The sequence below is a fragment of the Propithecus coquereli genome, unplaced genomic scaffold (genome assembly GCF_000956105.1).
Source record: "Propithecus coquereli isolate 6110/MARCELLA unplaced genomic scaffold, Pcoq_1.0 Scaffold279, whole genome shotgun sequence".
In the NCBI taxonomy this organism is placed as follows: Eukaryota; Metazoa; Chordata; class Mammalia; order Primates; family Indriidae; genus Propithecus; species Propithecus coquereli.
This window is the reverse complement of record NW_012148385.1, coordinates 1,011,350-1,028,888: the sequence shown is the minus strand read 5'-3', so window position 1 is coordinate 1,028,888 and position 17,539 is coordinate 1,011,350. Positions and strand designations below refer to the sequence as shown.

The window sequence follows — 17,539 nt, the reverse complement described above, 5'->3', positions numbered from 1 at the left end:
AATAAAATGTAATAAAGAGTCATATATTGTAGACATCCTTGTACCTAACAATTTTTGGTTGGACTCAATTCCTGTCCTCAAGGAACTTTGGGCCATGTTTAGTAATAAGTAAAGTCATAAGAATCCTTAACTTAGAAATGTCTATCTCCCAAAACAGTTACATGGTAAAGGAAAGACACATAACACACCAAAAAGTGCAAAACCTTAGTTTTTACAGTGCTCTTCTATTTGCAAAGCGTTTTCACATTATCTTATGCATAATAACTTCTTGCTTTTTAATACAAAAATAAATGTATAAAATAAGAGAAGCAAAATTTTAAAAATTAAAAATCACCTATAACTGTACTACTTTGAGGTAATGCTATTAATATCTTCATTTTTATGTTTTTGTTCTTTTTTTCTAAAATAGACAAATACTTTTGTAAGAAGTGCTATCAAATCATACACACTGTACAATTTTTTCTGCCTCTTTTTGCCATTCAGTAATCTATATCAATGCACAGTTTCTGTATAAGACTTCTTCCACTCTGATGTCATTTAATAGCTTACTGTGCTGTGTGACCACACTGCCCCACAGCTTATCACCCCAGGCCTCTGTGTTAGACTTGGTTTCACAGGATTGGGAATCATCGCCCACAGCTTAGCTAAAATGATACTTTCCAGGCACAAAGGAATGCTGAACAGATTCTAAAAGATCCTAGCATGATTTCCATTTTTGAAAATGTTGGCTGAAAAACACAGTCTTAGTGGTATTGCCAACTTGCTCACTAATCTCAATGAAAGTTTCTACAGTGGCATCCCGTCAGATGAAACAGGAAGCTCCTCTCTGTTAAATCTGGGCAGCTGTGTCAGGTTTCAATCAGGTTGAGACATCTAGGTAACTGTCCTAGAAGTCAAAACTGTGGCCAAGAAAATGACTACAAACAATAGTACAACCAACTTGATATGTAGCTGATAATGCTTCTCCATCTAAACATTCTTGTTTTCTTTTATAAAGCAACCAAAGGAAATGAAATCCAGTGCCGGAAGTAAAGGAAATGAGGTAGGAAATATTTTCTCCTCGAGAATTTTTCTAGGAAATAATGCTATATTATTTTTACAAAGCTTTTAAACTTCTTGATTTTATGTGAAATTAAATCCATGTTTCTCTGATTATAAATAGAAACCTTGATAATTACAGATTAAATGGGAAAATATTTTTAAAGGAGAAAATAAAAATAGCATATGATAACACCCTCCAAAGAAAATAACTATTAACATTTTGGTACACATTATTCCAGTTTTTTATTTATGTGTATACTACTTTAAAAATACATGACACACATTGTTTCATAACCTGCTTTTTTCACAGAGCAATGTATGGTGAATAGCTTTCTATAACTTTAAATACTCTTGGAAGAACATGATTTAAATTTGTTGCATTATTTTGCATTTTATAGGTGTGCCGTAATTTCTTTAGCCAGTCCTCCATTATTATAAAGTATCTTTTCCATTCTTCATTTTCATTCACTCATTTTCTTATATCTGTGAGGTAATGCTCAAAAATCATGACATGTTATGTGAAAATCACAGGTGAAAAACAAACCCTTTGTGCATCGGTTACCTTGCTCTCTAAGGGTTGTATTCCACCAGGTGAATTGATTAAAGGAACAAACTGACGCAGTCCCAGTACTCACATTAGAGTCAATAGATGACAGAGTGGACAAATCCTGGATTGGAAGTGACCTTGGAGACCATCTATTAAATCGGCCTAGAAACTAAGTCTATGATCTATGTATTTGGAATTAGAAAACCTAGGTTTGAGTACATGCTCTGATAGTGACTGAAAATGTGATCTTTGGCAGATGATCTGAGGAAATACTGCATTTTTTTTCCTCTAAGATATCAGGATAGTAACCGCCCAATGCTCCCTGCTCAGAGATGCTGCATATGTAAGACCACCTACATGATGCGGTTATAGAGCAGTGAGGCTTAATTCTGGTGGGGTTTGTATGGATCCAATCTCCTGGCTTTGTAGTTGCAGCTCCTATGAAAAAGATCTTTGAATCATTTGGAGGAAAAGCACTTTATAAATCCAGCATCCAATGACATCCAATCTCTCACACCCCACAAAGATCCATCACAAAGCGTTTAATACCCTACCATTTTCCCCTCCAAGAATTCTTTATTCCCTTAATTATGTCTTAAAGATCATTTGCCAAGTATTGGGTCCACCAAAGATGAGCTAAATCCTCCTCCCAGGGTAAAATTGCTGCTCAGGGCAGAGCCCTCAGCAGGTCTCTACGACCAAAGATACCTTATGAGCAGAGCTTTTGAGTTTAAGAATATTCAAGTAAAATCCGTGGGAGATATTCTTCCCATCTTACAGAAACCCAGAAAGGTTTCCTAAACTTCGTAGTTAAACATTAGCACATTTTTTTACGGGAGAAAGGAGGGGAGCAGCACATTCTAAATGAAAGCCCGTTTCGGACATCTCACTGGAATTCGGGCCAGAGCTGCAACGTTTCATTCAGATTGACATCCTTGAATATTATTTTTGAGTCTGAATAGACTAAGCACAATTATTCTGAACTTTTCTTAAGTAAAACAATAACAAATCTAAATAGCTCAACTCTTGCAGTGTGTTGTCATCTTTATGAATGTAAAAAATCAAAATCTTAATTTGGATTTCCCTAGAGATGGAAATCTAAGTAAATCATCTTCTACTGTGGAAACGCCAACCGCTGTCTTATTAACGCTGTTTATATTGCTTTGAATTTATTTCCTCTTACTTTCCAATTAATAGCAAAATCGTACAGTCATAAAAGAATGATTTTGTCTTCCTTTTTCCCCAGGTTTGCTAAATCAGGATAGTTTTATTTTAAGCTATTCTTTGAGCTCCACCTGCTGGTAGAATTTTAGCATGACTCCAAGGTACACTTAAGCCACAGGCTTGAACGTTGATGCTCTACAAGAACAGTTGACGAGCCACAGAATCTGTGGAGGATGGAGAGCCGGGAACCAGGGGTGTGGCCGTCAGTAGGGATGACCAGAGGACAGTCAGGAAAGCATGGGAAGAGCTAGCAATAAAGTGAAGCTCATAATGTCATCGAATCAGAAATTGTGGTAACAAATTTCAGGAAAACAGGAAGCTAGGATATTATAACCTCCTTTTCAAGTTTCAAAAAGTTGCTGTTGCTTATCTGCAAGCAGCTGTGGCAGGAGTTCACAGCCTGCGAGGAATTTATTTAAAAATCCTTTTGTGGTCTTTACTATAATGGCCATTAATGAAGAGCTTCACTAATACTGATTTGTGTGACTCTTACGACAACGCTATGAAGTAGGTGCTATTAGTCTCATTAATATTTCAGTTAGGGAAACTGAAGCACACAGTTGTCACACAGCTTACTCAAGATGACACAGGCCATTGGTGGCCGGGTCGAGATCCAGACCTCAGCAGTTTGGATCCCAGGTCCCTGCTCCTGGCTGCTCTGCTCTGCTGCCTGTGGGATGCCAGAACCTTCCCTGGGAGCAGCGAGCTGGTGGGCACTCCGCTTTGACCCTCTCCCACACTTTTATCTCACCACATCTATCCCACAAAGTGTCTGCATTCTGCCCACCTGCTCAAAAATCATGGGCTCTCCCAAACCAGAATTTAAAATAATGTTTCCTCGGAAAATGCCATCGACTTTGCTGTCACCTACCTTGTCTCCTTTCACTGCTCTGTTGTGCCTCGGAGGGACAGTGGAAATAGCACCGTGTTGGGCTCTGCCTCTTACAGGCAGTCTGACCTTGCACAAGCCACTTAACCTCCTAACCCCCAGCTCCCTTATCCGCGGGATGGAGCTAATGCTGCCTAGCACTTCGTAGGGTTGTTGTGAGGACCGAATGAGGCGGTGCGCGGAAGTCGGTGGCGGTGGGCTGTGCAGGTGTTGGCTGTGGCTCTCATGGATCAGCCGTCCTTTCTGGCCCTCTAGAGAGAGTAGCTGTTTACACAGATGGGAAAAGTGGGCTCTAAAAGGTGGTGCCTGCCTTAAGACAACTGCGGATCCTCACCCTGCTCTGCCCGCCTGCCAAGTGCTGAAGACATGGCCCCTTTCAAGGGACCCTGGGCACTTCCCTCTTCCAGCTCCAGGTCCCTGAAACCTCAGACCACCTTTTATGTATGCCTCTTTTGTGGGGTTTCGTGTCTGGGGTTCCTACTACCACCCAATGCCCTCTATCTCCTGCACACACACAAACAACACACACACATCTTTGAGTTCATCACTTCTACTTTTGTGATTGTACGAACTTGGATCACATAGCTATTAAATGAGAACATTCCAAGATGTCATAAATGATAGTTTCCCTAAGGTTGCCACTTCAAACCTCCCTAGAATTGCAACACCCTGTGACTGTTTGACTCTGAAATTATCCAAGAAGAGATGACATGTCAGGATGTACAGGGGCTCCTGGCTTTAGGACTGGGTGAAGGAAGGACATTGCACAAGACCCATGCTCTTCCCAGAAGACCCAGAAACCCAAGAGGCTCCTAAGGAGCCACGTGTGCACTGGGGGTTGGTGAAACATGAAGCTCTGGGTCCCTCACTCCTGTTTCTAACAAGCCAGCTTTATTTTATATATTTTACAGATAGGAACCCAAGTGGGAAATTTACTTTCAAGAATACTTTCCAAGGTTAAAAACGTTTAAAACCCATCACGCTAGACAATCTCTGAAACTCCTTGGACTAAGATTCTGTAAGCCTCAGAAGTGCAACGTCGGGTAGGAACCTTTAGATTTTTTAAAAAACAAATTTAATATTAAGAATTCAGTTTGGAATTTCACAATACCCCTTGAGGAATCTGTAGACACACCATCAGAAAATCAAGGTTAGCAGTCAATGCCTCTCTTTCCCACCTTCACTCTTTCCTGGGAAGAGTTACAGTGAAAAAACGATTCCATCACCTAGTGAGCGGCCAGACTTTGAAGCCATCAGCCTGTCCCTGCAAAATAAACATTCCCAGGAAGCAACCTTTCCCTGGAGGTCTTTATCTGGCAGAGAGCTGACTGGAGAGTGATTGTTGAAATGTGAAAACTGTTTGAATAAGGAAGCTGAAATTGCAGTCTCTCCAGTTCACTCTTTGTCAGTGGGCTTTAACTGATAAATGACAGTTTTAGCCACAGATTGAGGTGTTGGGTAATTTTGTGTATGCAGTGGAAAGTCATGAAACACAATGAAGCTATTAGTAAAGCCTGGGTGACTTGGGTTTCATTTAACAAAATAGCCAAACAGATGTTCTTTCAAGGTTCAGTGTTCTCAAACAGACACTACCCACACCACCAATAGCCCAAGCATTTACACAGCAAGTTGATTTCCTTAAGAACTAATTTAAGGAGTTGCAACATTTTTTAAAGGGAGAAATTAGTACAAGTTTATGACTAAAAACTTAGACTTTTAGAATGCAACAGCATCCATACAGAACCCTTATTTTACAGGCTAGGCGTAGCTGTCATTTTACATTCCCCACTTACGATTCTGTGATTAAAGGCTTTCTCTCATGTGACTATACCATTCTTCCCCTCTTCTGTTTTCCAGCATCTAGCACATAGTAGATGTTCAATAAGTATTCACTCATGGATTATTTTAATAATCCATGGATTATTTTAATTGTTTTCTATACTACATAGTTTTCTATGTGAAACATTATCATAAATTATGGCTTGTCAAGAGTTGAGCAGAAATTTGGGTGAAAATCATCCTTATCTCAGTCATGTTTTTCTTAGCAGAGGCTTTATTTCAAGTTAAAAGGCATAACTATTTGTTAATGTATTCTAGGTTTCCAGGGTGTACCATTAGGCACCAAGCAGAGGAAACAAAAAGAATATGGTGACACTGAGACTTGCCTTTCATTAGGTTATACATTTTTTTTCCAGGTAGAGCCCTGGTTAAATTGCTTGGTCAGTTGTCCAGTTTCTTAGCAGATTATGCAACAGGTATTTTTCTTTAGAAGTACAGTTCCACCAGTTCAGTTATAATATGTAGTGCCATAGAATGTAAATATCATAAATATGGATATTTTAAATCTGTAACCATCTTAGGTGATTAGGATGGCTTTTAATACAGACATTAATGATACATGTTATGTATGATACTTTCCCAATCCATAAGGAATGGAACCTGGGAATGTAAAATTGAATAATGTCTCTGGCTTGGACTGCACTGAGAAAATAATAAAGACTATGATTGATGGCTACTCATGCTTTGAAAATTAATGATGGTCATTAATTCTTTAGTTAGAGTTTCTTTTCTCCAGTCATGTGTATTGTATGTCCGCTTTCTTGCCGGATTCAGTTCTAAATGTGCCTCACAGTGGCGTCAGAGGTTTTAAGTAAATATTAGAAATTAGTTTGAATCACTAAGAAACCTCTCACAATCCACATTCCAATTCAGTAAAGTAATACCTAAAACATGAAGTCTTTTTCCACTGTTAGTAGACAACCTTGAATGCCATTCTTCTGTCTGTGGAATCCTGGTTTCTCAGGCTTTTTGAGACGCTGTTGTTTGGGTGAACACACAGGTGCCATAATTCAAAGAGCTGAGAAAACTGTCCCTACTGAATGATCATATGTATACTTAATCATATAAATTAAACTATAGTGGCTAGAATGGGGGGGAGGATGGGACCTGTAAGAGAAAAAACAGTTTTTTCTACTTTCACTCTCAGTACAGAATACCTCACCTCTGGTCACCAAAGCTGTGTGGGGACTTCTTCCCACTAACAACCAAATGTCCAGCAGAAACCAACTGGGTATCCTACAGCTAAACTCAATTCTAGCACTGTCTACCTGAAGAGTATCAGATCCCCACGGGATATGGGCTCAGTCCCACAAGACTGCTCCCTACTTTAGATGCCAGTTGCAAGTCCCAGGTTGTGACCTGTGCTTCTGACCAACCAGCAATAAATTGGAGGTTTCCACAGCCCCCTCGTCAGATTCCATTAATTTGCTAGAGCAGCTCTCAGAACTCAAGGAAACATTTTACTTACTGGTTTATTATGAAAGATGTTAAAAAGAGATGGTGAACAACTAGATGGAAGAGATGGGTAGAGCAAGGTATGTGAGAAGGGGTGCAGGGCTTCCATGCCCTCTCCAGGCCTTGCCACTCTCCAGGTGCCTCCATGTGTTCAGCTATCTGGAAATTCATCTGAACCTAGTTCTTTTGGGGTTTTATGAAGGCTTTATGTAGGCGTGACTGAATACCTCATTGGCCATTGCTGATCAACTCAAACTTCAGCCCTTCTACCCTCCCCAGAGGTTGAAGGGTGGGGCTGAAAGTTCTAACCCTTTAATTGCATGGTTGGTTTCCCTGGCAACCAGCCACCATCCTGAGGCTATCCAGAAGCCCACCAAGACTCACTGCATGAGAACAAAAGATGCTCCTATCACCCAGAAAATTCCAAGGGATTTAGGAGCTCTGTGTCAGACACTCTTATCATTCAGGAAATTGCAAAGGTCTTAGGAGCTCTGTGTCCAGAACTAGGGTCAAAGACCAAATTTTAGAACAAAAGATTCATCTGGTACCCCTATCTGCAAAGATATTAGAAGCTTTGTCTCAGAAACTGAGGGCAGAGACAAAATAATATATTTCTTATTATTATATATCACAGTATCATGGGACCTCATAGTCATGGCCATCCTCCAGCTTCAGCCCTCCCTACAAAGAAAGTCATCTGTGAGGTTGAGGCAATATGTTCACCCAGAGTCCAGGGCCTCAGAATTCCCATCCTAAAATACCTCAAGCCCACTTCCAGGGCCTGTGTGAGCCTCTTCTCCAAGTCAACTCTCCCAAGCATAGATGGCACCATCAATGCAAACATTTCTAGGTGTAAGGAGAGGCCTAGGGGCCTCCCTCGTCATTCAAGGCCCTTCAGAGACGTGGAAGAGAAGGGAATAGGCAAAGGTCCAGAGTGGCCATGCTGCAGGGAGTTAGCTACGCTTCCAGCAAAAAATCGGGTCCCTTAGGCAGGGATCGTCGCAAAGGATAAGAAAATAATATAAAATGGAAAATAATAGAAATAAAAGAATACACAGAGACGAAAGGTATAGTTTTATAGATTTATAAAGATAAAAGGCAAAACAGGGGTACTCGGGGGTCCTTAAGAATATCCCCGTCAATTGTGAGGCCACGAATGAAGTTTTACATGGGTATTTATAGGTACAGAGATCGGTTGCCAGGGGTAACAGATTTACATAATGACAGGTAGATCGTTTTAGGTTAAAAATATTTCAAAAGGCTTCTTTAGATCCCTTAACTAACTTTATCTACGTGAACAAATGTTTACAAAATCTTTCAAATACAAACTTCTAAGTTCTAAGATAAAGCTATCACTTAGCAGAAAGGTTAAACAGAGATATAGTGGCTCCATATTTCTTTATCTAGTTATTGCAAATGGAGACAGGTAGTCAGGAGTTCAAGCAGGAACTTTCCCTTGGGCTAATTGATTTTAGCCGTCTCTCAGGCGGGCACTCTTTGATCAGCTCTCATCCTGTGGCTCCTTGCAGACCTGCTTTGTCGTTCAAAGCAGGCGAGAACCACAGGTTTGAGACTGCAGCATCACCTTGGAAAGCAGCTGCCACTGACCTTTGAGGTGCCCTCCTGAGGTGAAGCAGCTTTTGATATGCAAACTAACACGTTCACGTGTTCCTTCAGGGCAAAGCCCTGCAAAACTCCTGAGACCATTTCTGTCTCTAATATAGTAATATTAATTTATGGAGCAACACATGCTCTATCCATGCTCCCATGTCCCAACAGGACTTCAAGTAGCTAAAACCTGGGCAATCAGGTTATGTGAAGGCTATGTGTCAAGGCAGGAAGGTAGACCATATTTTAACTTGATTTATAATGGTGAAGCATTTATACATATGGTATTGGGTTTCCATCTATGTGCTTGCCTGAGGCCTCTCGAATGTTCTGCACAGGCTTGTGTCATCTTGTCCACTGTGGAATTCAGTAAGAATTTGAAAGTCACCCATTAGTGAATATGAAATGACAGTTGTAAATTCTTCATTTGTCTTGTGTTTTGTGTAGTGTAAGCCCCCCTCCCCAAAGGACAGTGAGATTTTTCTGATGTTTAAAAATGCATTTTTTGTTCAACTTGATGCCTAAACACAAAGAACCACTTGTCTAAATTTCAATTAAAGAAAATATGCTAGAATTTCAAAAGCCAGAAATTATCTCGTATTGGAGACTTAAAATCATTGTTTGTGGAAATGAAGATTTCTCGAACTCTGTATATTAATTTTTTAAACAGTAAGAGGAAATGTTCAATATTAGGGAATGTTTCGGAGCATTATTAATTTGTATAAAAACGGGTCTAATATTACATAGGAGTATGCATTTGTAGGATAATTTATTTCTTTCTCCCTTAGGGCTGTCACATGGTGACTGAAGAGCTTCATTCCATAACCTTTGAAACACAGATCTGCCTCTATGGGCTGACCATAGATTTGGAGGTAGGTGTTTTGAGGAACATCTACTATTTACTAACAATATCTGCAGGAATTGGTCAGCATTTGTAGATGAAAGCTTGGTCTTTTCTAGGTTTTAGTACATTCCCTATTCATTATTTTTGTTTTAAGTTATAAAAGCAATATGTCAAATCTCACTAAATAGTTAACATACTATTCTGGTTAAATATAAATGATAAAATCTCATGGGTATTATGAATTCAATATATGTTAAATAATTTGTTGTTCAGGTTGCATTTTTGTTTGTTTTCTGGGATTTCCTGAGTCATGATTACTCTGTGGAAAGAGAAATAAGTATCCTTAATGATATATTTTCTTTTTCTTTTTTTTTTTTTTTGTGGTGATATATTTTCAAAAATTTAACTTGTACATAAAGATCTCTCAGAAGGAAGCTTTCTCTAACATAAAGAGCAAAGACAAATGATAGGAACATTACAGTGCATTGTTTTATTTTCTTATGATGGTCACCATTGAACTCAAAGAAAAAATAAAGCAACTTTGGGGATGGAATTAGACATGATTGACTATGAGCTCCCCATCAGCAGGACATCATGCATTGTTTGTCACTTCACTGTCAGGGCCTAGCACACAGCACATGCTCGATATTTGTTGAATAAGTGAACAAATGAGTACATGAATGAACATGCATAATTTCACACACCCTGAACGTGATCCTATTTGTGGAGTGTATTGTTTTAGAATTCTGCCTTTGCTTTTATCCTAATGAATGTAAACGTTTGTAAAATTTTTCATAGATTCCTGCCTTACCTCTATTCCCTAAACCTTTGTTTCCATGAGCTACAGTTTCTCAACTGGGTATTTCGCTGTCTACAGAAATCTGATGGTCTATTATTGGAAAGGGATTGCTATAAATTGATTACTTTCCCAGGCTAGACTATGAAAACCTGTCTATTCTGTAAACTAGAAAACCACAGTATTAATAGTACTAAATTGAGTTCTGCAACAATAGACTAGGTGGCTCTATCTCCCATAGCTTACCTTTCCATCTTTTATAATAAAAACTCCCATTTCTAGTATTGACATTAATTAGGTGTTAGGCCATAATTTGAAGATACTGATTCATTCCAGAAATCAATTTAAAGGCATATTCTTTAATGTAACTTATAACGAGGACAGTCGCTAATTCAATAGACTCTAATTAGTTACATTGGAGGCAGTATATGACATAAGAAAGTATAAATATTTATGTGATGCCAGGGAAGATATTAGGGAAGCTGCCTGACTGAGCTCGTTGAAAGGATTCTTGCTCTTTCCTCCCTCTACCCTTATTCAGACATGCTCAGAAAGTTCCACAGCCTTCACAAGTTGTCTTAGTGACCAGGGCAGCATGGACATCAGGATTAGAGGAGTGGGGCTGGCTTGAGATGGCCCTTTAGAGGAGAGGGTTGAGTGTAAGATCTGTGTAAGTTGGGACTACCTGTAATGACTATACTTTTTTTTCCAAACCAGACCAGCTCATTACCTGTGGTGATGATTTCCAATGTCAGTCAGTTACCTAATGCTTGGGCGTCCATCATTTGGTACAATGTGTCAACCAATGATTCCCAGGTAGAGTCTATTCCTATCTCTCCTCTTTTAATTCTGTTGTATTTTATTGTCAGAAAAACCCATCTGCATCAAAAGGGGTGTATGTGTGAGTGTGTGTATGGATGTGCGTGTGTATGTATGTATGTACGTGTGTCTGTGTGTGATTTGGGGGCTGCTTTATTTCTAGTTGTATGATTTCTCTCACATCATATTTAAGGTAATATATTCCAGTGTGCTTGGACCCTGAGAGCATCCTGGCCAGCAAAAGTAACAAACAGTTATTTGTAATTTCTGAGAGTCTGGTCAGCTGCCAACTACGTGCATCACAGAGAGTTCTAGGGCCATCATCGTATAGCTCTGTTAACTAAGCAGCGTGGAAATTTCTTGTCCCAGAATTTGATATCTGACGACCTCAGCTGCTTCTGGCCCCACTTTGTCCACACACTCTCCTCTATAGAGAATTTGTTTCCAAATAAGTTGCTAGAATATTCATCAATCTTGCCTAAACGTATTGCGATAGCACAAAATTTCAAATTGATTACAGATTTCACCCATCCTGGACTCAAGCTGGGTTTTAATGCCATCTGGTGGTTATTTGCTGCACTTACCCAAAATTGGCTTCAAGTCACAAAGCAAGAAGAGAATAGATGCTCTTATAAGACAACCAGGGAAGGGAGTGTCAAAGATGAGTCAGCACTTCCCCTTGCTCTCCTCTGACAAAACCTTAATGTTGTCCTGGAAACCACCAAGGTCTAGAGAAAATAGGTCAAATGTAAATAACAACATTTCTTCTTAATTCAAAGCAAATTGTTCCCTCCAAAGGGAAGAATTCTTTTTACTTTAGGTCCCAACAATAAGAACAAAGCCAGAATGAGTCAGCTCTACGTGTTCTTTCCCTTTACTTCAGTGTTCCTAATAAGGAAAGAACATGGAAAATGATGCAGCCTATTCGTTCTCATCCTCAGGTGCCCTGGTATCTAAGACAGATCAACTGCAGAGAGGAAGGCTGCATGAAGTGCACCCAAAATAGCAGAGCTTACTAGAAAACCTGCCTGGTCTTTAAAGCCAAGAACAACCAAAGCCCCTGAGATTAAATGCTGGTCCCCATTACGATCTTTGTTTAGCTTTTCTTCCAGCTCCAGGGCATAGGAGGGGTGATGGAGTACTTTGTCCTCCAGTCTCAGAGAGCAGCACTGCCCTTAGCTTTCTTCAGCAAACTCCTTCCAGAAGAAAGCCACCAGTCGTCACACTAACCATGCCAGATTTACTCAGCCCCAGGGTGAGAATCCGGAGATATAGATCACATGCAGCTCCTAAACAGATTTCACAGCCTCGTTACAGAGCCAAGCTGAACAACGAACCTTGGTTTCTCTTCTTAATTCTATCCTGCTTCAAAATCTATTCTCTTAGGCCTTGATTATAGTCTGTGCTTTCTGGTCATTTTTCCAAATTCAGTTTTCAGGTTCAAGGAAAACTGCCTCCCTAGAAATTCTTTCTCTTTATTCCTCCTCTTCCCAACTACCACTCCTTATTGGATGCTGTGTCATGTTTTATTCCCACCTTCTGAAATCTCTTGCATTGGTTCTTTCTTGATTGATCTAAGCCCAGTTTAGCTCACGCTTACCAATGGCTTTCTCTGGGTACCATGCTGGATTTCCAAATTCTTCTTCTCCTCCTCTTAGAACACCTTTCTTGGCTTTCACGCCTGCCTATTTTCCTGTAATCTGGGACAAAGTCTTCTGTTCCACTGTCGCTGACCCTGTTTCTGGCACAAACAACCTTGCTTGTAGTTGATCATACAAAATATTCTCTTATCTAGCTGGGTTCACACAAGCCTGTAGTCCCAGCTACTCAGGAGACTGAGGCAGGAAGATCACTTGATCCCAGGAGTTTGAGTCCAGCCTGGGAAACATAGCAAGACTTGGTCTCTAAAAAAATTTTTTTTTAATTCTCTAATCTAAAGCAAAAGGATAAAACATTACTATACTATCCATAGGACAGGAATCTGAGGTTAATCATAAATTTACATTGTAGGGTCACCTTCCTTAGCCTGGAACTTAACTGTTTCTTGCACTTTGGGATGATTTGTCTGGTCAAGGTAAAATGTGTGCCAGCCCATAATAAACCCATTAAAGAACATGATATAAGTTTTGTTTAAGGTTAATATTATTTCAAAAGAGAGTATCTGTCCAATTATTCGCTGGACAGTGTTAAGTACTGGAAAGAGTTGATTGATAGGGAGAAGTTAAAGAGATGCCAAGTGATTCAAGAAAGATGGAGCCCTGTATTACATTAGACTCAAGGAACAAGAAGCCCTTTAGAAAAAGACAAAATCAATCTTAAAAATAACAACAGAGATGGGACTATATTCTGTATTGTTAACTTAGGTCGGCCTAAAGAGTTTAAATCAGTGTGACTAACAAATATCATCATCCTCGTAACTCTATTTCAGAACTTGGTTTTCTTTAATAACCCTCCATCTGCCACTTTGAGTCAACTCCTGGAAGTGATGAGCTGGCAGTTTTCATCGTACGTTGGTCGTGGCCTTAATTCTGACCAACTCAATATGCTGGCAGAGAAGCTTACAGGTGAGAGCTGGTGTATAGGGAGTATCTGCCTATTCTTTGTTATTCAAGTGTTTTATAGAACCACGATGATAACAGTACTGTTAGTATCAATATTAATAATAACAACGCTTATCTCAATTTAGTGAGTGCCTACTATGTTGTCAGGCACAGGGCTAAGTGCTATAATATCTTTAATTCTCACAAAAGTTCTTCGAGGCCAACATGATTCTATCAGTTTTGTAGACGAGTATAGTGGAGTACAGAGGTGCCGTGACTTGCCACGGCTGCATGGCTGGTACACAGCAGTGCCAAGCCACTGGCCAGGCCTGTCCAGGTCCAAAGCCCCTTCTTGTCCATTCCACAGACCAGCCTCCAGGGAGTGCTTAGGCCGGTTCCCGTGAATGTGATGTGAAGCCTTAATGGTGACTTGATCTTTCATATTAATGCTCAGTTGACACAAACCAACTGGAAAATGATTCTTTCACCAGATCTAGGAAATGTCATAGAAACTTAAAAAAACCACCCCAGGAAAACTTAATTCTGCATTATCAACAAAGTTTGTAGCTTAAGTCATTGGTACTACATGTGCCAATTATAGTCTAAGCTTTTTCTAAAAGAATTTTAACAGAGATCTGTGTTTTGACACATCTGGGGTGAACATATTTGGCACCAAAAAAGAGTTAAAATTGGATCTCTGTGCATTTCTAATTAAAGTAGGGCCAAAGATGCATTTGTACAGCAACAGTAGAATCGTGTGATTTAAGCTTGACCCACGTCTGATGCTGGGATGCTTGCCCCTTGCACCTATTATCCAATCAGTAGATATTTACTTTTTTTTTTTTTTTTTTTTGAGACAGAGTCTCACTCTCTTGCCTGGGCTGGAGTGCTGTGGCATCAGCCTAGCGCACAGCAACCTCAAACTCCTGGGCTCAAGCGATCCTTCTGCCTCAGCCTCCCAGGTAGCTGGGACTATAGGCACGTGCCACCGTGCCCGGCTAATTTTTTCTATTTTTAGTTGTTTGGCTAATTTATTTCTATTTATAGTAGAGACAGGGTCTCGCTCTTGCTCAGGCTGATTTCGAACTCCTGAGCTCAAGCAATCCTCCCGCCTCGGCCTCCCAGAGTGCTAGGATTACAGGCGTGAGCCATCGCGCCTGGCCTCAATCAGTAGGTATTTAAATAAATCAGGATTTTGGGAAGTATTATAAAATTGGCTTAATATAAATATGTTTTCGATCCTTATTTATGAACAGCAATAGGAGACATTCAATAAATATCTGTTAGAGTGGCTTTTAAATATGTAGTATAGATAGCAACCATATCTTTTCAAATCTTTAACAAATTATTCTTTGAGTATAATTTCCTTAAAAATCTAAGTAGAAACTCTTGTATCCTTTCACTGTTCTGGATCAAAACAGCCAATGGCTGCTTATTGCCTAATAGATTGCTAGTACATTCTTTTCATTTTAATAGGCAAGGTTCCTGGTAATCTGGCTACACCTAACTTATACAGATTTATTTTAAAATGTTTATTCACCAACATTAGGCTGCTCTTACTCTCTTACAGGAGCCATGCTCATGTCCACCACACCTCATCCTCATCCTGCCTTAGTCTTGCTCCCTGGAGTGGACTCCTTCCTCTCCTCTGACAATTTATATCACCCCCGCCCCGCCCCCATTCATGGAGGCCAGGTTCTAGGCATCCACTTGTGCCTACAGCCATCATTAGCTCCTCCATCGAAAACCTTCTTTCCTAGATAATAAATTTCTTAGGCACAAGGATGATACATTTGTACTGTATCTAGCACTCAGTACACTGTAAACCCACAGCAGGTGCTTAAGAAATGCTTGAAAGGGGAGGATCTAAATTGAGCATAAAAATTGAAGAATCTCATTATTAAATAAAACAATCTAATTCTTTTCTTTTATTTTAGTCCAATCTAGCTACAGCGATGGTCACCTCACCTGGGCCAAGTTCTGCAAGGTACAAACAGGGGAAGGGGGAACATCATTTAGGTTTTTTATTTTTGTTTTAATATAATGCTCCTTTCTAAGCCTCCATAATCATTAGCTGGAGGTTTAAGGATTTCCTGGATAAGGATATTTTTAAAAGAAACTAAAGTGTTTTCCAGTTTGAAGAAAATATTTTATTAAAACATGGAACTTGAATTATTATACCAATATCACTTAAATGATCACTGCCCTAATGTGCACGTTTATTCCATAGGAACACTTACCTGGTAAATCTTTCACCTTTTGGACATGGCTTGAAGCAATATTGGATCTAATTAAGAAACACATTCTTCCCCTCTGGATCGATGGGTGAGTTACAGGCTACATTTTCCATATGAGTTAATTAAGTTATATTTTTTTCCTGTTGTTATTGGTTTTTTCCTGTTTTTTTTCTTTTCTTTTCTTTCTTTCTTTTTTTCTTTTTTGAATTTTCCATCTGACTTTATTTCCAAATACACTTTCTTTTTTAATAAACCAATATACCAATATACTTTCTTCAGGGATGACAAATATCAGTATTAGGAAACCCGATTATACAAAAAATACTACATCTAGTCTGGGGGTAGATATATTTATTTTTGGTAACATACATTAAGTGGCACTAACTACACAATAACTGTAAGGTAACCAACATGAAACCACAGAACTGTAACTCTGCCACAGCTGCATGGACTTGGGCCCTTCTGGCTGAGCACATGTTCAAAAAACCGGATGTTCACCCCAGAGCTATGTCAATGAAATCTGTTAAGGAGTAAAGCTCTGAAGTGGTGACTCACCAGAGTACCTTGCAGCTGACAGATGATAGGCAGGTCATGTTAGTTATAAAGTAGTTACAGCCTAATTCACAAAAGTTACCAACTGTTTCTTTTTCTTGAAAGAAGCAAGAAGTTATTAAGAAATTCCTTGAATTAGCGCCTGGTGTGTCAGGCGGAGTGCAGAAAAGGGGTGTTAGAGCAGTGTCAGAAGGACCCTGGTGGGCCAGATGGGTTGGACATCATTAATAGTCATGGTTGGCTTCTAAATACTGGTAGCAAGATGACTTCTGATTTGTAATCTTAGGTAAATTAAAGATAAATGAAAAAGGCCAGGAGTCATACACTAAGATTAATAAACAGCACTTCAAAATTAACTGCATAAGGGCTGTGCTTGCAGCAAGCTTTCACAAGACAAGGCACCCAGATTTTTTCTTTCGACGTCTGTCTTGCAGAGCAGCTCTTGTAGCCATTTCAAAAACCTCCCTCACTCCGTCTTTGGTCTTCGCTGAACACTCCACGTACCCAAAAGCGCCAATGCTGTTGGCCATATCTCTGCCTTCTTCAGGTTTTACAGGCTCCTGCTTCACTTTGGCTAGCTCCTGCCTTGTGTGCTCATCATTCCGAAGATCCTTCTTGTTCCCAACCAGGATGACGGGTACATTGGGACAGAAATGCTTGACTTCTGGGGTCCATTTTTCTGGGATGTTTTCTAAACTATCAGGGCTGTCGATGGAGAAACACATCAGTATAACATCAGTGTCTGGGTAGGAGAGGGGCCGTAGGCGGTCATAATCTTCCTGCCCAGCTGTGTCCCACAAAACCAATTCTACATGCTTTCCATCCACCTCGACGTCTGCCACATAGTTCTCAAACATCGTGAGCATATACACCGCTGGGAACTGGTCCTTGCTGAAGACTATGAGCAAGCATGTCTTGCCACAAGCTCCGTCACCAACAATCACCAGCTTCTTCCTGATGGCAACCATGGCTTACGAATGCCCTGTAGGATGCACGGCCTGGGTGGCAGAAGTTGTACAAAGTACCTTGAATTTCTGAGATGAAAGGCTCAGGCGACGACTCCGAGTCTGGCCTCTTCCTGCCGAGGACTCCTGTCCGCCAGTCGCAAGCTCAGCCACGAGAGCCGGTAACGGAAGAGAGGCGATCGC

General features: G+C 40.1%; 1 protein-coding gene and 1 pseudogene across 1 annotated transcript in view; one reads left to right on the top strand and one right to left on the bottom strand.

Moving 5' to 3' along the window:
* Positions 1 to 17,539, top strand: part of STAT4 (signal transducer and activator of transcription 4) — a 101,729-nt gene that overhangs the window by 79,948 nt on the left and 4,242 nt on the right. The window contains exons 9-14 of the mRNA XM_012647922.1: positions 998 to 1,042; positions 9,392 to 9,475; positions 10,961 to 11,059; positions 13,491 to 13,626; positions 15,540 to 15,589; positions 15,833 to 15,927. Of these exons, the coding sequence (XP_012503376.1) occupies positions 998 to 1,042; positions 9,392 to 9,475; positions 10,961 to 11,059; positions 13,491 to 13,626; positions 15,540 to 15,589; positions 15,833 to 15,927 (509 nt within the window). The remainder of the gene's footprint in view (positions 1 to 997; positions 1,043 to 9,391; positions 9,476 to 10,960; positions 11,060 to 13,490; positions 13,627 to 15,539; positions 15,590 to 15,832; positions 15,928 to 17,539) is intronic.
* Positions 16,778 to 17,359, bottom strand: LOC105813281 (annotated as a pseudogene).